At 38.1% G+C, this 20689-nt stretch overlaps 1 protein-coding gene across 1 annotated transcript in view; it reads right to left on the bottom strand.

Moving 5' to 3' along the window:
• Nucleotides 1-13390: 13390 nt before the first annotated feature.
• The window catches only part of NEIL3 (nei like DNA glycosylase 3), a 29532-nt gene continuing 22233 nt past the window's right edge, over nt 13391-20689 (bottom strand). Inside the window, exons 7-10 of the mRNA XM_009642350.1 lie at nt 19067-19236; nt 15300-15702; nt 14371-14545; nt 13391-13567 (exon numbers count right to left, since the gene is read on the bottom strand). Coding sequence (XP_009640645.1) covers nt 13391-13567; nt 14371-14545; nt 15300-15702; nt 19067-19236 — 925 coding nt within the window. The remainder of the gene's footprint in view (nt 13568-14370; nt 14546-15299; nt 15703-19066; nt 19237-20689) is intronic.

Raw genomic sequence — 20689 nt, 5'->3', positions numbered from 1 at the left:
AAAGTTGATTTCATGATGACTTTTGCTAAGGGCTTATATCATATACTGCTGAAGCCATTTCACAAAATAATCTCCAAACCAAATAGATATATTGCTTATACTTGCTACAAACTACAGGAGTTTATAAAGTACTCTCTGGTCTCTCTAAGCCTTCTTCCATGTGTAGGCATGCTCCTTTTCCTACCTCCTACCTCGGAAATCAGAAGAATACTGGTGGGGTGTTTACCTGTTATCCTGCCATTAATGGTACTTCATACTTTCCTCAAATGTGAAATTTGTTTTATAAATGTTTTCTCCATATTCATTTGCTTTCTTGTTGTGTGTTTTGCTAATTCAGTTATTACTGAATACTAGTTTGTATGTTATAAAGTACAAAATAAATTACATTGAATTTAAATAGTTACCATTCGTCAATACTGCAGCTACTCCAGTCTTTACCCATTATGAATATGTCAACATGAAAAGTCCTGTGATCTCACTTCTCAGCAAGAGTTATGACAGTTTTTGTTACTGCTTAGTGAAAGTGCTAGCTCCACAAAGTGGGTCTTTAGGGGGTAACATCACTTTGCCTGATGCTCTTAAGGATGTTAACAGCCTTTAACTGATTTCTGCAGTGCTACTTCTCCTCTTTGCCCACTGTATCTCTTTATTGGAGGTTACTGTGCCTGTACCAGGACTGGCAGACGTCTATGCATTCACCCAAACAGCTTCATGCCAGATCCAGCAGTTCAACCTCTCTGACCTCCATCTGCACTTTGCATTGAGAATAGCAGATGCCTGCACCCCATTCCACTGGCTCTGCTGTGGAGTTCATAACTTCTGATCAAAGAGCAGTAACAAACAGCTCCGGGGCAATTTGACTGCAGCTGTTTGCTGAGGGAGAATGCATCAAAAGCCCTCAGGTATGTATATAATGCCATCCTCGTTCCTGTGAATTGAGCTCCTAGGCTGGTAGTTACAGCAGTGGTGATAAAATCCACAAAAAGCAACTACACTGAACAAAGAACAATTAGCTAATAGTGAAGTGCTGAAGAGAAGGTTATGTTTTAAGCTTTGTCCATCTCTGGAGTATGGTTTCAGCTGGATAAAGATTTGGCTGCCCTGAAAGGGATAGTACTACCCCCATCCTCCAGTATGCATTCTCTCTTCAGTTATGGGATTGGTTCTGGTGATTTATGCAGCCCTGCAAAATAGATCAGCTTGCTGATCTGGCTGAAAACTAATCTTTTTTTCAGCGTGTGAGTAAGCAAGCTGTTCTGTTTTACCATGCAGCCACCCAGCTGCTAACACCAACACAAGGTAGGCCTCAGGGATATGCAGTAGGGCACTGAGAGCACAGGAAATTACCCAGCTGGTGACAGCACATATTTAGATTGGCAAAAGCAGACTCTTGAAAATTTTCCTGCAGACTGAAGTAAGGTGCCTGTGATTCTGCCCTCAAGCTAGATGCCCATCCTTCTTTTTCTCCCCAGTAAAATTCAGCAAGAGACTTGAGAAATCAGGGCTTGAATCCAGGACTCCCACTGCTTCAGGGAGGATTCTTATGAATAGGCTCTTGTCATGTTCCCTGTATTCTGTCTTCTGTCATGTAAATATTCATTTACCATACCAGAAATCATTCACTTACCATTTTCAGGATGGGAAAGCACAGGGTCTCCATACAACCCTTTACTGATGGCCTTCTCTTTGTTAAAATGTGAATTTGAATTTGTTCAGACTGAGGAGGCTGTACAACTTAGATCTCGTACTTCAGAGCAACTGCTGTTACTACAGTGCTTCATAATGTGAGCACCATGAATTCAGAGTCCTTGACTGTCTGTTTAATTGGAAGTCACTGTGAGATGTGCTTTGTGTTAACACCACTGTGTTTTGGACAGACTACTGTATTGGGCTCCCAGGGGTTTCTGTCACAGGGATGTCTGGTTACTGAATCACAAAGAGGTTTAGGCAAGAGACAAGTGCCAATATGCTCAGTGGAGCTAAGATAACATCTCCAATCATATTCAAGAATAGAGCTATAATCCTGTAGCTACATTTGAAAAATCAAGTCTTTTCACGTTGAGAATAGAAGTTTGATCTTGCATAAAGTTGTATTTGTAGAACGTTGTATTTGTATAACAAGAATGTAGTGCCTCACTATGACAAATGTAACTGCTAATGCCAGATAAATATTCCAACTGTTATTTATAATTGTCATTTATGTACCTTTGGTCAGTCTTAGCTATTTGTAGTTGCCAATCAGTGTCCTACTTAACCATTATGTTCTACTTTGTAGCTGTGATTTTTCCAGACTTAGCACTTGGGAAGAACTTCAAATGCATATTAAAAGTTGAGGCAATCTAGTCATATAATAGACCATCTCATGTCAAGTGCCTCTAAAGCATTTCTCACCATGAATACCAAAATCACTGAACAATACACAACTACTGAAGCCTTTACTCTCAGCATGCAAAGATTAGAGCATTCCATCCTTAGAAAGGGAAAAGTTGCCCTTTCCTGGGAGGATCCAAAAGGGGTACCAGAGCCCAATGTTTTAAGCTTTATGGGGACCTCAGTACTTTGTCTCAGGTGCTGCTTTCTAACTTTGCAGGTATCCCGCATCTCCTGTATGTGTTTCTGTTAGTGGGGATGCATAAAACCAGTAACTTGTAAGACTAAGAAGCTAACTGGCCCTCAAGCTCTGGTCATTCTCTTACTCTTCTAATCCCAGGGCCTGATCCAATGAGGATGGTGACACACTGAGTGCTGCTCAGCAGATGGCAAGAGTGAGTTTGTGCATCTGTGGCTTCTTACACTTGCTTGTTCTAATGGCTGTGCTAGTATATGTGAAACATCAAAATCATTCAAATAAATAGTAACCTGCCCGATGGTCCCAGAACATTGAGGCCAAAGAATCTTTTCCTCCTCATTCTCCTATAGTAAGTAGCAATTCGTTTTTACAAGGTGAAACAGTTTTGGCAAGAAACATGAGATGGTGGGGAAGATACTGCATGAAGATCTGCTCCTCTAGAAAGGAAGTAAGCAAGATTCCATGAGGATATACATCCTGACATATGTCTGTTCCTCTGCTGTATTGGTTAGGTAGTACATGGTACCCAGCATCTGGTAAGCATTTCTTGAATGCTAGCAGAGGTCAGAAAATGGGCTAAGTTCCTGAGCAGTTCACTAACAGCAAGCCATTAAGGGCAACATTTTGGTGAGTAGAGAGTAAATGTAGATGTCTGACACCAAGAATATTCTATCAGTGAGGTTCCTTAAGTTCCCATCTATTAAATTTCCATGGTAAGTGCCTATTCCCAAGGGTGTTATAAAGGCACATGACTTAACGATGAACAACATGCCTACTTCATGCCGAAGCACCACAGTTACAAGCTAGGCATTCTTCTCTTGCACCTGGGAAATGCAGTTGAGTAGATTTTATTCTCAAACCAAATGCACAAGATTGTGATGCTAGGCACAACCTTTCCCTTTATGCAATCACAGCTTCAGACCTGCCATTCCCTGTGTGGAGAACAGTACAGATCTCTTCCTTTTACACTGTTGACAAATCTCAATGTTTTTAATGAAGTTCTGGCAAAGTTAGCAGCCTATTGGAGAACAGTTTAACAGATATCATTGTAATTTGAGTAATTAGTGAACAGTAAATCTTTCTTATATCCAAGAATGTTTATTTTAGCCTTACCTAAAGGGGTTAGCAGGACCTGTATTCAGGTGTGATGCTTCGGAGTGAGCTACCTGGTAAAGCAGTCTGACAGCCTGAAGAGAAAAGCAGATGTCCTGTGCATGGGTTTAGGTGAGAGATTGTAATTGCCATGTATGTTAATCATATGTCCAAGCACATGGGATGTATACATTTCACAATACTTGAAAACTGTAAGAGCTACAGTCATTAATTATTATTGCAGGGAATAAGTGGGAATTCTGCTGTTTTCTGCAATCTGAATAAATATTTTCTTGAATCCTGACTGCCTTAAACTCAACCCTTATTTGGGGAGTCTTTCAAAAATTCTAGAAAAAAGTCTAGTTTTATCTCTTATCAGTTCAAAAAAGAAACTAATATTTAAAAAAAAATAGCTTTAATTGTTCATGTGCTAGAGTAGAGAATTAGGTGCAGTTGGCAGGCCCATGAAGAAATTATCATAGGTGAAATTATCATTATCACAATGTATTTATCATTATGTCAAAAATGAAGTGTGAATGGACATAAAGGGCATTTGCAGGTAATTCCTGTTGACTTTACTGTCTACTTCCAGTACAAAAGCTTTCTACTATTTGCAACATCTAGGAAACAGTATTTCCAGGGACCATGAATGGTATTCCCTAACTTAGAATCACAGAATCATTTAGTTGGAAAAGACCTTTAAGATCATGGAGGCCAACCGTACCTGTCCACCACTAAACCATGTCCCTAAGAACCTCATCTATCTGTCTTTTAAATACCTCCAGGGATGGGGACTTGACCACTTCCCTGGGTAGCCTGTTCCAATGCTTGATAACCTTTCCACTGAAGGCATTTTTCCTAATACCTGATCTAAACCTCCCCGGCACAACTTGAGACCTACCTGATCTAAACCTCCCCTGGCACAACTTGAGACTGTTTCCTCTTGTTACTTCCTATCACTTGTTACCTGGATGAAGAGACCAACACCCACCTCGCTACAGCCTCCTTTCAGGCAGTTGTAGAGGGCGATAAGGTCTCCCCTCAGCCTCCTCTTCTCCAGGCTAAACAACCCCACTTCCCTCAGCTGCTCCTCATCAGACTTGTGCTCCAGACCCTTCACCAGCTTCTAGCACTCAGCAGCCAGTATGAATGCTTCTCGACTCACTTGTCATGAGCAGGCTGCAGCCTGTGCCAGCTGCTGCTGTAGTAGAAGCTGAGAGGTACAGCTTTGTTTTCTGCCCAGTGTCATTCTTATTCCTAGGAAACAATCCCAACCTCGGTTACAAGTTTTTCATGAGTAATTTCTTCAATCAAGAAGCCTAAGCAATCTGTAAATACAGATTGAATATAATCACCTAAGCTATTATTAAAAGATTCATCTCAATCAGCAGAGCCTGCTAGCTGATTGTCACCTGAAACCTTGCAATTAACACAATGACTAGTATTTTTGACAAAATAGCTGAGTGTGGCTTGATTAATAGTGCTATCTCAGGAATGGCCTTTTCCAGTATTTATTACCATCAAAGCTGTCGTTCCTGCATACTCTGTTGTTTTGAAGAGGCTTTACAACACATACAGCTAAATGGATATGTGCAAGATAGATAGGCTTCATCTGGCTTCTGGAGATGTCAGTAACAAAGTTCAAGTGCTTGAATCTTTTAATGTGCTTCATGTATTGTTATAACAATAAATTAAAAATAAAGTTAATCCCATCTTGTACAATGAATCAGAGGCTTTAAACTGATTTTGAAATTAATGTGTACTAGGTAACACCCAAACATAGATTGTGTAGAGCAGTGTGGGGGAGAAAAAGTTGTTTGAATTTGCAGGTTATTATTATTATCAGGGGTTGCAGTCAGTACTGCAGTACCTAATTTATTGCATTCAAACTATCATCTCATAGTGAGCTGGGATATGCTAAATAAAGTTTTGGGTTAATAACTAAACCATTTTTTTTTTACCTCCTTTTGAGTGCTACAGTTTCAGGGGTTTATTTCCCCCTGCTTGAATTCCACCTTCTGTTTTGTCCGGTAACTGCTTTCCTCCTATTTTAACCCATAACTATGTAATTCCTGTTCTAGTTTATCAAAGCAAGTTATAATTAGCAAAATATAAATAACTGAAACTTCTGTAGTTACTGTAGTATCTGCGTAGCTGAATAGTTTTATGGCAAGAGTATAGAATTTCTTTTACCCTAATGATTCATTCTGCATTGCGATGTACAAACAAGCAGTCAGGCTATCGAGTGATACTTGGAACAGTTACATCTAATTCCTTTTTAGTGGCTGCATATCTCTGACAAAGATATAAAAGTTTCTAAGGTAACTTTCTGAAACCTGTCCTTGTTGTGAAATTCCTGTATTTTGTTGCTGCTTCTCTTGGCATCTGATACTGGATTAGCATACTTCCAGTCATCCTGAGTAAATTATGAAAATAAATCAGTCACTTCTTTTTTTTTATTTAGAGAATTCAGTTTTATTAAAACAAAGCTTCGAGAAGTTGTGCTACTGTAATAGTAAATACTTCTGTTCCGGTCTACTTGAAGTCCATTCATGTTTTTAAGAAAAGCATTTGCTGAAAGGCTGCTTTTATATAAAGGCAGTGATTTTGTATTTGTAAAGCCTTGTCCTGTTAGACTATTTTAGACTGATTAAAAATGAGCACATCTTATTTTTCTACGGAAGACAAACTGAAGTGTAACTTGAGACATTGCACATATTTTAGGTGAAGCTGTATAGTATTACAATATCAGGCAATGACTGCACTTCAGAAAGCAGCTGAGATGTGGCAAATACAGTGTAAATAGCATGAGCTATCAGAGAAATCAAAGGATAAGATCTATATTCTATGTATACAGTAAGGTAAAAACAGTAAGGGTAAAAGTGCACTATTTTTCTAATTTCTTTGTACAAATGGATTTTAAGCTGGCTTGTGCATTCTGGTAGTGAGTGCATTTTTTACTTTTACACTGTTTATCTACAAAGCCCAATGTTTGCTTAAATGTTATTTCTCAGTTACAGTCAAAGGACATTAACGCTGTTACCTTCAAGACCACTTTGTGTAGAAATACTGTCCTGAAGAAGTACAATCTTTGCCTTCAGAGTGGAACTTCTGCAAAATGTTTCTTTCACTTACGTAGGCTCTGCAGTACCGCTGTAGTAATAAGGCTTGAAATAGTATTAGCTTAGACCAATATTCTGCTTTTCAACAGAGTCAGCTAGCTGGAATGAAAGCGCCTTGTGAATGCTACCTAACTGGGTTGGGGGTACCGAAGCTGGTTATCCCTGTGTGGTGCTGCATTGTGTTCTCTGGATAAAGCTTAAAATACATTCCCCAGTTTTCCCTATTTCAAGTGGGTTTTTTTTTTTTCCTTTTCCATACTACAGTGTCCTGGCCTCTAACAAATTATTAGGGTTTTTTTGCATTTCGCATCGTTACTGTCACTGTCATTATGATCAAGTGTCTTGTGGGACAGAACGAGAGAGAGAAGTTATGTGTGAAGGAAATAGCCACAAAGAATTCCTAGATTAAGTGCATCTGGAGGAAGGTGAGTGGACATGAATACACTTAAACTGATTAAAGGAGCATAATAAATCCACCTGGTTTATGAAAAAGGGTAGGCTAGATGATTACTGTAATCCTTTCTAATTTAAAGACATGTGAATAGATCCCTCAAAGGAATACGTTTCTGTCAAAAGTGCAATATACAGAAGCAAAATTTTTTGTTTATGGGACACAATAAACTTCTACTGCACCTGTCTTCTTGGATGCTATGATCAAAATGTGAGAGCAACTCCTATGCAAGTTGCTGCCTAGTGCAGGATGTATATGCAGATTTCTTCAAAATCTGCATTTGCTCTGCATAAACTGCAAACTAGTGGAAAACAGGCAAGTTCTTATCCAAAGTTGCGATGCTCAGCCTTCTAGGCTAAGGCCTGCTTCGAGTAGTGTATTTTTGGAGCTGGCTGGAATCAGCCTGAGGCACAGACCTGTCAGCAAAATTTATGCACAGGCCAGTTCTTAATCTAGTGAAATGTGCAGTCAGATTTTCTCATAATGTGAGATTACAGCCTGTTTAATCTGAGCACAGAGCATACGGATTGCAGTTAATTTGTTTAGTTGGTCTAAAATACAGCTGGAGATAACAGGTTGGTGTGAAAAACCACATAGATGTATGATATCTGAAGGAAGGATTCCATCTATGGCCAAACCAGTTGAATGGGCCTTCTCCTGCCAAAACAGAGGAACTCTTGCTTCACTTTTCCCTTCAGTGCTCCTACCTACAAAATTTCATCCTGTCTTTAAGCTGGGCTCTGCTGCTCTGAGGGGTCTTTTTTTACTCTGCTAACTCTCTGTTAAGGTCTCACCTGAAACCTTGGCATTAAAAGAAGCCTAGCATTAGGATCTTTTCACAGTATGGTCATACCACAGGACTGATAGCTAGAAGACAGTCATGTTGTTTGACGTTGATCTTATAATAAAAACCAAAAAGGATACAAACTCTGCAGGGACCTGCACTTTGTGTAGGAATGGCAATTCAGTAAGTTAAATAAGTAAAGCACTGACTATGTTTAGACAATATTGCATACACTCTGAATTCTACACGTGGGTGTGCTTGTTGCATTTTTAAAAAGCTTTTATCTGGAAAATAGTTTTATCATTGGGTTCTCCCCTTAGATTGGGTTTTATTTTGTTGTTCCACTAAAATAAAGTATAGCACATTTTCACACTTTCCTAAATGGATTTTGAATGTATGTTTTGAATATTCAAGTGAAAATTGGACATAATAAACAAGCTTTCAGACATTAGAGGAATAAAAAGAGCCATGCAGCATTAAGTTACCCTAGAGGCTGAACTCCGGTTGTCGGCAGCAAATGTCAATACAAGTGTAGCTGATGGCAAGTTAAATTGCACAGTGCAGAAAGGTGCAAGACGCTGAAAAGAGTTATAAATCTAGAGATTTTGTTGCTGTGAAGTCCATGAAAGACTTTGCAGTGGCTTTTGATTGCATGCGAAAGGTACTTGGCCACTAATGATGAACAGATTCATACAGGTATTAAGGGAAGGATGGCACCTTCCACTTCTTTGAAAGTCCCTTTCCCCCATCAAGCTAAAACACTCTTATTTATGTTTTCCATTCCAGAAAAACAAGTGAGAACTAGCACCACTTTAGACAGGCAGGTGGATGCAGAAATAGTTGTATAATTGTAAAGGTCTCTAGTCACAGCTATGACATAGTCATGTCTCAAAATTTGAGCGTATATTTTCCATGTAAATTTATTTCTCCCTTGGTGAATTACTAGTACAAGAGCATTGCTTCAGCCCTAAATCTATTTCCTGAATTCATATTGCCATCAAATGGTAGTTGTGGAGGTATAGATTAAGAAAAATCCATGTCTCTCTTTAACAAATAGCTGGTTATAGAAGTACTTTAAATAAGAGTATAAAAGCATGAAACCAGGCATAAAATCTGTGGATTCTAGCCAGAATGTCACAAATTGGAAAATAAATGTTACTTTTGAAGTGAAAGATACATTCTGCCTAAACTTACTTAAACTCCAATAGTAACTGAAGTGCTACGAGAAAGCAGAAACTGGGTATGGCATTAGCATTTTCTAGGTTTAAAATTTTTACTTCACTACCTGTGTGGCCTTGATTTGATCCTCTAAAAACTGTATTACGTGGCCGCTCAGCTCAGAGAGCTTTGAGGTTAGTTTTGTGGTGTATAAAACCAGAAAATGTTTTCTGCATAAGGATAAAGACAGGTTTCTGTTATGAGTCATGCTATCCCTTTGTAAAGTTAATGCCTAAAAAAGCTCTCTAAAAATTCTAAGTCAGCTTTACTGGAAGACTCCTTTTTATTACAGAGCTGCCATCACCCCCTCGTTCAGCGTGCGTCCAGTCAAAGGAGTTTGGTGAGCCTGTCTGTCCTAACACCTTCTTGCGGACACAGGCAATACATCCCATTTCTCTTAGCTGTGTATGGGTACAGGTTAAAATAACAACTCTGCATCAGAACCTGAAGGCCTTTAAAAAGGACTGTGGGTTTTTTCAAAAGCTATTTACATTGGCTTTCATGAGGAATATAAATGACAGAAAATGTTTGGCATAGACAGTTCCCTCTTTTAACTTAGGCTTTGTTATTCTCTTCAGCCTTTGCAGCTGATTGGATGTAAAACAAGCCATTAAAATGCGTAAGCCAGATATGAATCCAAAATAAGCGTCTTCTATCATTTGCCTGTAATAGATGAAGGAATGTGAAAAAATAAACAATTTGTAAACTATTAGGACAAAAGCCGAAAAATCAGGACTTTTATCTTGAGCAAACACAAGAGATCCTTTCAAGAACTGTCTGCTGTTTCGCACCCTTGGTTGCACGTTCTTTTTGAGAGGTTGAGAGGTGCATCTATTCCAAGATTAATCTTCTTGCCAGCTTTTTTTTAAATCAAAACCTTTTTATAACCATCTATCTACAGCTTATTAAACAAGTTACATAGGGCTGTGCTCTCCAAAAAGAGGGGAAAAAAAAAAAAAAAAAAGTAAAAAATCAAAAGCAGTAAGTTATGCAGAGGCAGCTGGTAAATAATAATTCAGTCTCTTGCTTAGTCTCTTCACTGGAGTGCACAAACACATCAGCTTCCTCCATGTGCTTGTGCACTGCAGTGAGCTCAGGGTACCCCTGCCCTTTGTTATTTCCATTTCTGCCTCTTCTCACTTTGTGACACCATACAACCAGGATATATCATAAGCAAATTTAAGCTGATACAGAAATATCACCCCTTCCAAATAGATGCCCAAGGGAACACATTTCTGAAGTTTATAGCTTAAATAGATGTTATTTATAGGGGAGACATGAGATTAGAATTAAATAATTTATAATCTTGTTATTTAATGTATAGCATAATAGCCTTAGCAATGTAAAAGAGCAATTAAGTTCCCCTCCATTTTAGCCTATCCTACTTTCACGAAGTTTAGGGAAGAGGTACTAGTTCCAAAATTGTTTGATTTGAGTGTTAGGCAGTAATCTAATTTCTAAATGTAAAGTTTTGTTTATGAAATAAATATTTCTCCATAAACATTTATTCCATAAACAAAACTTTCATCTTGCACTCCTTTAATAGCGGTACCTTGCCCTGTGGCTCCTGCCTTATTTCCTGTTTAAACTTCTTAAATTTATTTTTATACATTTCAGAATTCCTCTCAAACATTTTACATTTTGTCTGTTAGATGACATCTCTTGCCTGAATTTGAGCTAAATATCCATTTCCTGAAACAACTGTGTGCCCAAAACAGTGACATCAGCAATTAGTGATACAACCATTTTGAAACTGCTTGAGAGAGACTTAGATGCTTAGAATCCTTAACCTGTTCTATTGCAACTGCAAATACAATCAGAAACTTCATAGAATCTCTCATTTGCAATCTCACTGGTAAATAGTGAAGTAGTAAATAGTGAAGTACAGCTACTTACCTGCAGCCAGCTTTGGCTACTTTCCCTGGCTAGCCTATTATACTACATTTGAGATGATAAACAGAAGTTATTTTGCATGCTAACACTTGTAGTTAGGCTGAAAGTAGCAGAAATGAGGTAATACAGAAAGTAACTTTTTAAAAATAAACCACAACTTTTATTCAAGATGAAACTTCTACTATTGCAATAGTAAGATTTTCAATGTAGGTTATTTCTCATACTTTTAAATTTTTCAAACTTTGGGAGAAATGACTTGTTAGATGAACCAATGGTCAGGACAAAATATTTTAAACACTTTTCCTTAGTTTAGTCCTTAGTTTACGTAGGATATACTATTCATTTCAATAAAGAATTCAGCTTTTGCATCCTCAGAGTGTAAATGCACTTTATACATCGCCGTGCAACTGCCCAGGTTAACTTTCCATATTGCTTATGCACTTTTTTAAAAGATACAACATGTTCTAGAACTATAAGAACAGAAAAAGGAAAGTGATTGCAGTAGCTAATAAAAGCAGTTAATACTTTAAAACTTGCATGTGTTATATGTAAATAGCCACTCACTACTTGTCTGGCTGCTAAGATAAAAAAAAGCCGTAACAGCCCAACTGTCATCTTTGAAACATCGAAGTTTGAAAAAGTCATTTAACTTCCAACTTCAGTGAGATCCTAACATTTGTCGAAGGCAAGTTTTATTTCTTATTGATTTTTCATGTTTAGGTGAACCACTGAAGATTTATCCCCGTGCAAGACATCCAAAAGCATGTACAATTTAAAAATAAATGGACGCTTCATCACAGTAATCAATTGTACAAATAAAGCGAGGAACTGGTTAGATAGCAATTTTAAAGACTTAGATGTATAAGCACAAGCTAGCAGTGACATACCATTGTAACAAGCATCCTATAAAAAGATGGCAAAGGAAAGTCAGTCTTCACCACGTGAAGTAGCTTATTTTGTTCTCAGGTGGAGTTCTGTACCCCACTTTAAATAATAGGCTTCATAAAAGATATATATTTGGAAAGACTCCACTGAGCAATGTAAGGATTATAGTTTCTACAATCTGATTAGAAAAGATTTTCTTCACATAAGGAAAGTTTTAAAAGATTTGAAAGTTATCAAAGGCTGCTGAAAAGAAGAAAAAAAGCCTCTGAATTTGTGTTGGTTAGGACAAGAATTAATCTGTTTCACTTGCACCATGGCATGGAAGATTTAAATTGAAGTTCCACATCTTTCTCAGGAAAATTAAGTCATCCTTCCCCCTCAACAACAACAAACAAGCAGAAATGACACAATTAATTCTGAAGTATTTACATAGAGTGAAGGACCCTTTACAGAAGCTTTTAAACCTGTTTCATCCCACGCATTTTTGGTGGGAAGCAATGCTACTTCCCATTACTTCATTTAAAAACTGATTGTCATTCAGTAATTTGTGAAGCTATGGCCATATCTTCATTAGTTTCATCTTCCTTGTTATCTATAGTACATGCTCCAAAGATTTGAAGAATTCTGTTTCTGCTTAACTTCACAGTTGATAGCCTGGCCTAGTCTATTTACTTTTCCCCTTGCTTCATCAAATAATAGTAAGACAAGCAAACATAAACTGAGTTTTAACCACCTAAGAGGTATGGTTGTATTATGCATTACACATGGATTGGGGAAAAAAAAATGTTCAGCAGCAACTAGAATAAAATGTTAAAAGTTGGATTTAAAATAAGCAAGGTCACACATTCATCTATAGTAACATTCAAAGTGTACAGTCCATTGCTGTTTCATTTGAAGCTCTGAGGAAATAATGCAAGAAGTGGTATTAAAAGTGTATTGACTTTTTATTCACTTTTATTAAATAGATGTTTACATTTATGGAAGTCTACCAATTTAAAATACTATTTTAGATTAAGTTATCCGTTCTATAAATCGCATATGCTTGGAAGTATGCAGTGCTGTCAAACTTCAGTGACATTTACATGAAAAAAAGAAAACAGTTCAAATTTTTTTATTAGAAATATAACAGTATGTCACAATATATTGCAAGCTAGATGTTTATTTCAAGATAGCATGCAGCATACAAGCAGTGTTTAATCTTCATAGGACTATGTAAAATTACTCTTTCCAGATCTGCAGTTGTTTACATTATTGGAGCTATTTTACTAATTAACCAGTGAACAGAGAAAAAGACAAAACAAAACCAAAATAGAAATGATTAGGAAAGTTGTGTGCGCTTAAGACATCCCAAGGAGCAGATAAGTAGAATATCAACATCAAGGAACAACCTGCATACCTGGCCCACTTTCTGCCCACTGGAAAAAGGCACACTGTTTTTCCTTCCCAAGAGGACACACAAAAAAGTTCTTTCCGTTATTGGGGCCAATCTTCAACACAGCCTTCATAACACATCGCTTGCCATGGTTACAAAATGGAAAATTCAAGTCGGCCCACTGCCAAAAAGAAACAGGTTTTAGGCACTGTTCTAGCATACGCAATGGCTATGAATTCCTTATTTTAAAACTGGGAATAGATATGGATCTACGCGGGGGAGCCTAGAAGAAACTCCTTGTAGTAGTTATGATAGTCTGATCTTTTGTGATCACCGATTTTAGATTTGTCTTCAACATTAATTGCAGCTGCACGCATTTGTGTACTTTTAATTGATGTTAACACAGTTTTCCTCAAATTAAGGCATTATATTATTACTGTCTTGAGTTCTTCTATTGACTGCCTGGTGGTAGGCGACTGAGTTGAACTCTTCTCAGTCACATACACTCACAGCAAGGAGCAGCAGGCACCAGTTGCAGCTAGGAAGGTCAGGTTAGGTATGAGTGCAGCAGTGGGAGCAGCTGCCCAGGCAGGTCACCCAACCTTCATCCCTGGCTTTCAAGACATGGCTGAAGTCCAGACCCTAGAGTTTGCCATAGTCCTTCTTCAAGCAAGAGCCTGAACTAAATGACTCGTACAAGTCCCTTCAAACCAACATTTCTGCTATGCATCTGTTTCCCATCACACGGAAGCAGATGAAGAGCATTTGCATAAGCGGATGCTTTCTCGGCAGTAAGAGACAGACCTAAATAGTAGTTATAAACATACAGTTTATGCTCTTAGTTTCAATTCAGTGTGCAAAACTATTTAAAATTACCTCAAACTTTAAATGGATCATATCTGTCCACAATTACAGATTACTGGGGCAGGGAGGCTGCAGGAACAAGTGGTTATTAGAAAACAGGCTCTGAAGTCTTATACGTACTTGAAAGTAGTCACATCGAGTTTCTCTGGGTAGAGGACATGTAAAAAACTGCCTGCCCTTGTTTTCTCCCTCCTTTCTCACAACTCTGAGGATGCATAGACGGCTGTGTTTACTGCAGCGAGGGTGGCCCGCACTTAACGTATGAATATCATCTGTCATATTAGCTTGAGGTTTGCTGTAATGAGAGGTTACAAAATGACTCCTGAGTAATGTTAAAGGGATTACCAACACCACAAGCCAAAGAACTTTCTCCTACCATTACAATAGCTCCCTCCATACTTTTACCCACCATGACAGCCAGAGAACTTACTCTATAATGCACCCCTTTGTGCCTTTAAAGCTGAATGATTGCTAGTAGTGAATAGATAAGACAGTGTGCTTTTCTTGCACGTATTATACCAGTTTTCCCCAGCATTAGCCCATGTTTTAAATTATTTCAAAGTACTCAAACAAAATAAATATTACCACCACTATTATGCTGCCCACCCCAAATTCCAACATATTCTAAAAGCGTGTTCTGCTCTCAGTGGGGAGAAAGACCAATACCAAGTAATTGCTCCAGGTTGAAGGTGTTTGTATGCTTCACAGAAAAGTCTCCCACCCTATTCACTAAAAAGTTACATTATTGCTCCAGATCATATTTGGACAATACTGTCCTGTTCTGTGGGAATAGCTGAACTATAAACAGCTGTTTAGTTAACAGCAGTACTGGCCAGGTGCCAAAATCAGGACTCTTCCAGTGACAGCCTAGGTCATCCAGTGCTTTTGAAAGGTGAGCATAATTTTAGTTGCCCAAGAATAAGTTACCCCTGGCAGAAATCCAAAGACAACAGTGTCTGAACCCAACAGCACAGTATTCCATTCATCTTCAGGGATAAAGTTGGTTTATGGGATTATGAAGAGACTTGTTTACATTTTAGAATACATACCTGATTGCTACATTATATTGGTGAACAGAGGGGAGATGGTCAGTTTTCTGTTTCTTCTGTACGTGTTTGAAAGCAAGAGGTTGCTGACACGAGGACAAAGCCATAGCAGTTACGTGTGTTGAGCAATCCTTGTGTGTGCGTCCCCCTGACTGGCAGACGTTGGTCTGGATTTGATTACAATTGCTTTTTGGAGCAATGCACTCAGAGTGTCCATCGGATATTTGGGTATCATTTCTGAAAACAGCTTTGTTACCAAGATCTGTTAAGACAACAGTTGTAGTTCCAAATGCAGCTTTCCTATTGATCTTTATTTCTGTGCTTGGTTTTCTGAAATCATTACAAGGATACTTCATTAAGTGTATGTTAAGGGCTGCAGAATCTTCAGTTTTCTCTGTCTTTGGAACTAAGGAAAAATAAGTTATTGGTTATAATCAATCTGTGTAGGGTGATATACCATATTTTTGATCTATATTCATAAGTCATCATACAGGGAGTGAAAGAGTAAATTTACCATACCATCTTGAGAGATCTTAAAACCTGTCACAGATTAGATAAAGCACCAAATTTCTTACAATAAAAAAGCTCATGCACTTTTGGAGTCAGGTACAACATGTGTTTAAAAATAATGCTACTATTGCTTGTATAGGACCAAATGTGAATAGTACTCTGTAAATGAAAGCTATTGGAGAATTAACCATAGAGAACTGAATCTGACTGAAATACAGGGATTAAAATATTTAAATTTTTCAAAATAACCTTTTATAACCCCAGCACTGGGAGATCACAGGGTATGGTAAAAATTATCCATTTTTAAAGTATTGGTTTACTATTGACATAAAAAAAAAAAAAAATACTCATTTGTTGGGTTCTCTAGTGCTTTCAGGGTTCCCATCCTTTCCAAATATTGTGCACATCTAAACCTATCGATCTCTTACTGTAAGAGGCTTCAGAAGCAAGCAGTTGAGACATTTACTTTGCATTTATTTCCTGACATGAGCAACAGTATGTTTTTTCACATAATCAGAGGCCCGCCTCATGGGCAATAATAATTCTAAACGAATGAGCATAATTTATTAATGCCAGTTTAATTACTAAGGAGTCTGTAGGTAATCTTTCCTGAGAAAAGGGTGAAAAGAAAAACTTTGGGGTGTTCATGCGCAATCTTCGTTAAGCAGCTGTGAAGACACAGTGTTCAAGAAGAGAGTCCGTCCTTTTCTACCATCTCCAGTGAGTGTCTCCCTCCTACATCTTCCCTCTCTACAGGGAAGAGGGAATTAAGCAGAAGAAAAATGGGTAGATAAAGCATCCACAAGAGCACACTCTCTCCAAAGGCATTCTGACTCAGAAACCAAGTAACAATCCCTACAGTCTGCTCTCAACAATACTTGTTTCCCAGCTCCTTCCATTTTGCCACTGCTGCACAGTGAAACACGCTGGTTCCAGTGCATTCAGATTTGTTTAAGAAAGAATAGGAGCTTGGCCTTGTCCTTAGCAAAGGAGCAAGGAAATTGAGAGGTAATGGTAAATAGTTATCTCTGTCTACAGACTGAATTATTTTGACTGTATGGCCAGCAGCTAACTTTACATCCAAGAATTCTGTTCTCAAAAATTCGAACTTTTCTGCTGACAGTAGTTAATTTTAGAAACAACATAAAAGACAAAAAAATTAACAAAGTGAGAAGGCAGAGAATCTTAAAGTCTGAAAAGAGGGAGGTAAGCAAATCCGTGTTTAAGAAAAATCTCACATAACACTCCTATGATGAAAAAATAAGTCTGATTTTTTTAAAAAGAACTTCTGTAACAGTACTCTACCAAGTCTAACACATCTTCAAATTCCAGGCCTGTTTTCAGTAATGGCATATAGCTAAATAAGCGGAACTTAGTACAGGAGAAGGAACAAGATTTTGTTACAAAGCTTAAAGTAAAGCATTTGTGCACATGCTGTTATCTATTTTAAGGTCCAGCTGACAGTATTAATTCCAGGATAAATGTTAGTTGGTACATCTGAGTCTGCGCACAGATTAAAACTTTCAGGTTTCTGGTCCTGATTTTGCAGAATTATGCAAGATTAGCCTCTGCTGGCAACAGGTGTCACGTAAGGCACAAAGACATACTTTTATTGATTACTGGCCTGAAGAAATGGACTTTAGCTAGTGTAAGATAAGAGTTTCACACACATCACGCCATTCATAAAAGCAATAACTAGAATGAAGCAATACTTTCAAAAAAGCACTGGAGCTTATAGGAACAGAGATCTCTACCATAAAGTCACCTCTTTACAGGCTGGGAATTTGGGGGCACTTGGGAAAGTATGGCTCAAAGTACCATCCAAAGCTATGGGAATGTGATCTTTAATTCTGATTTCAGCTTATATACTTTGAGTCATATAGTTAAATTCAGTGAACTTCTAACAATAGGTCCTGGAGCCTACATAAAAATAGTCTTTCTTCTCAGATACAAAAAGCATGTATATTGTTTACAAGTATCTTTCAGTTTTGCATACTGGAGCTAGTAAAATCATAGAATCATAGAATTGTTTAGGTTGGAAAAAGACCTTTAAGATCATCAAGTCCAACCGTTAACCTAACGCTGACATCCCACCACTAAACCGTGTCCCTAAGCACCTCATCTACCCGTCTTTTAAATACCTCCAGGGATGGGGACTCGACCACCTCCCTGGGCAGCCCGTTCCAGAGCCTGACAACCCTTTCTGTGAAGAAATTTTTCCTAATGTCTAACCTAAACCTGCCCTGGCGCAATAAAGAAATAAGTTGTAGTATGCAGATTTCAGCCACTTCACTGAATATTTCACTACAAAATGTGAAATAAGTGAAGCATTAGTTTTTGAGGTAGAAAAGTTTCAATATGGAATTGTTATAGATTTAGCTTTATCCCTTAAAAGCCACCCACACACATACCTCTAGACTTTGTCTTTTGGAATATATATGTAGCAATTCAAAATGTTTCTGAGCAACAGTCTTGATCCAAATAATTTCCTCTAAATCCCACCTCAGAGTATTTTACTCACGTTTTCTACAGACAGTGAAAAAGAACACAAAGCTCCTCTTCACACAGAAAACAGGTCTCAGTGGAAAGTCTGTCCATTACTTCCCTCATCCCTTCTTAATATCTAAATTTCTATAGAGGAGAGTAGAGGGAAGCTAGCATGTTACTCATTCTATCTTCCTGTCCCTTTTTAGGTCTCATTCGCAGCTGCTTCTGCCCACCAGATCTAGATTGGAGCATTAAAAGCTCAAGTAAGAGACTAACAACAAATTTAGGTAAGAAATCCAGAATCATTCTTACTCTGAACTTGGAGGGAAAAACCTAGCCTCAGAGAAACCCACCATCCTTTTGGAAAGGGTACCAAAATATACTGCTTTTGTTCACATGAAAGAATGATAATTACTTTCTGCCCCCTGGTGATTTCTGTATCAGACATATGCTGTAAGCTTCTAATGATTTTAAGGAGAGTTGGAAGAATGGCATTTTGTCTCACTCCTTGCCCCAGTAAAAGCAAAGAGTCATTGCAGAAGCTTGTCTATAGAATCCCACCTGCACACAAAGCTGGAAGACAAGACACTTTTAGGGCTCAAGACAAGAGTTTCCATGATTGCCTGTGTAAGATTTCACCAAAACATGGCTTTAAGTTAGGTAAAGTTACAGAAATACAAGTCACAATGAGACAGTTCTATAGTTCTAAAAACTGCATCAAACCACAATCCTCCCCCGTTTCCCAGTACAGGTTCCAGACAACCTTTCAATACCTTCAGGCCTTGAAGTCAAACAGGCATCACAAATCTCGGCAGAAGGCTTGTTTATTAGGGTACAGCGCATACACGTCCACTCCTCTTCAGATTTCTGAGCTACATGTTCATTAGAACATAACCCCCTGCCATACGCCCAGCCAATTAGGCTATTTCTAGTTGGCAGTTTGCTGTGAAACAAAAGAATGATGTTAGTCTTTTGTGACGTTTCTTCTACAAATTGCCTTACACCACTATGAGCAGGGAGGCACAGGACTAGCGAACAAGTAGTTCACAGCGTTATGCCTGCCTATCACAAGCTTGGACAGCATGTCATGGTTAGAGTTTGATTTATTTTTTTTCTTTACCTCAAGGTGAAATCTTTCCTGATGCTGCAGAAGTAATACAAATAAAAATATTTGAACAAAATGGACAGAAAGTTAATAAATAACCAGTGTACTCTCCAGCACAATGCCCCAGCGTCTCTCAAATTCCCTACCATTTTCAAGTACTGCAGCAAGAAAGTTGGCAAGAAGGGGAGACTGTTTCAGTTCTTTTCCCCCATCCCTTGTACAGAACACTTACTAACAAATGCATTACTGGATGAAGAACTGTTCAGAAGCCGAACTACAGAAAGTCGTGCAATCTAGCAAATGCATTTTTTCTGCTTTCATTTAAATCATACCCATTAGACCACTTTGTTATCATAACAGCCAACAGAATTGAAAACCTTAAAAGTCAGAAAGTCTTTCTTGTGTGTCACCATTTGCTTGAAAGCTTTTTAACATTTAGGAGCCTGTTTAGAATTAAGGATTTTCTTTTTCTTTTTTATTTTTCCCCTGCTCTTTTCTCCTCATCAGAAAGAGTTCAGAAATGTCCTAGCTGTGACTGGTGAGCCAAAGTTGTACTCCAGGCACCTCTATAAATTAATTTTGTTTATCCTCCTGTAAATTATAATACCTCCTATGTTGATACACTGATTTAGAATCATGGTTACTATGGTACAGTCACTACCTGTTACCAGGGACTAATTTTATCATAGTATCCAAACATTGTTAGCATGTTAAATGTAAGTTGAACAGTTCAGTAAGATATGTATGTAAATTTTTAAGTACTGTAGTTGATAAGTCATCAAGTGTTTTTCTCCGTAGTTTCTGTGGCATTATGCACTTTTTGGAGACTTTTTTTTAATCCTAAGAATTGAAGCACTTCAATTAATAATGCAAACGCTGTACTCAGGAACTTTTGTGACACTCCTTAGGCCTATCGCTTATTCCATAATTATCACTCTCCTGAACAGGCTACATTTCTAACATAATGGTAGGGATACCCACCACCTACCACATCTCTTCCACAAGAGGAAAACTAAGGAGGATAATGAGAACTGCTGACATACCAGAGATCCTGTGCTGTCAAGAGGTAGAACAGACGTTACAGTAGCATTCACCAAAATACTGTGGCTAGGTAACAAAACAAATGAACTGGAAATGTTAAAAATGGGTATTTTCACATTAGATCAGTTGTTCTACTCAGCTATCAAGGATGCATCACTAGACTGAATATATTCAGTGTGTCATGTTTTGGAGTTTAATTCTGTGTTGTCTTCCCAGTCTGTCTGTCATATTATGTGCCTCCCCTTCCCCT

Source organism: Egretta garzetta, unplaced genomic scaffold (assembly GCF_000687185.1).
Source record: "Egretta garzetta isolate BGI_Z169 unplaced genomic scaffold, ASM68718v1 scaffold46, whole genome shotgun sequence".
Lineage (NCBI taxonomy): Eukaryota > Metazoa > Chordata > Aves > Pelecaniformes > Ardeidae > Egretta > Egretta garzetta.
This window is presented reverse-complemented; position numbering and strand designations above follow the sequence as displayed.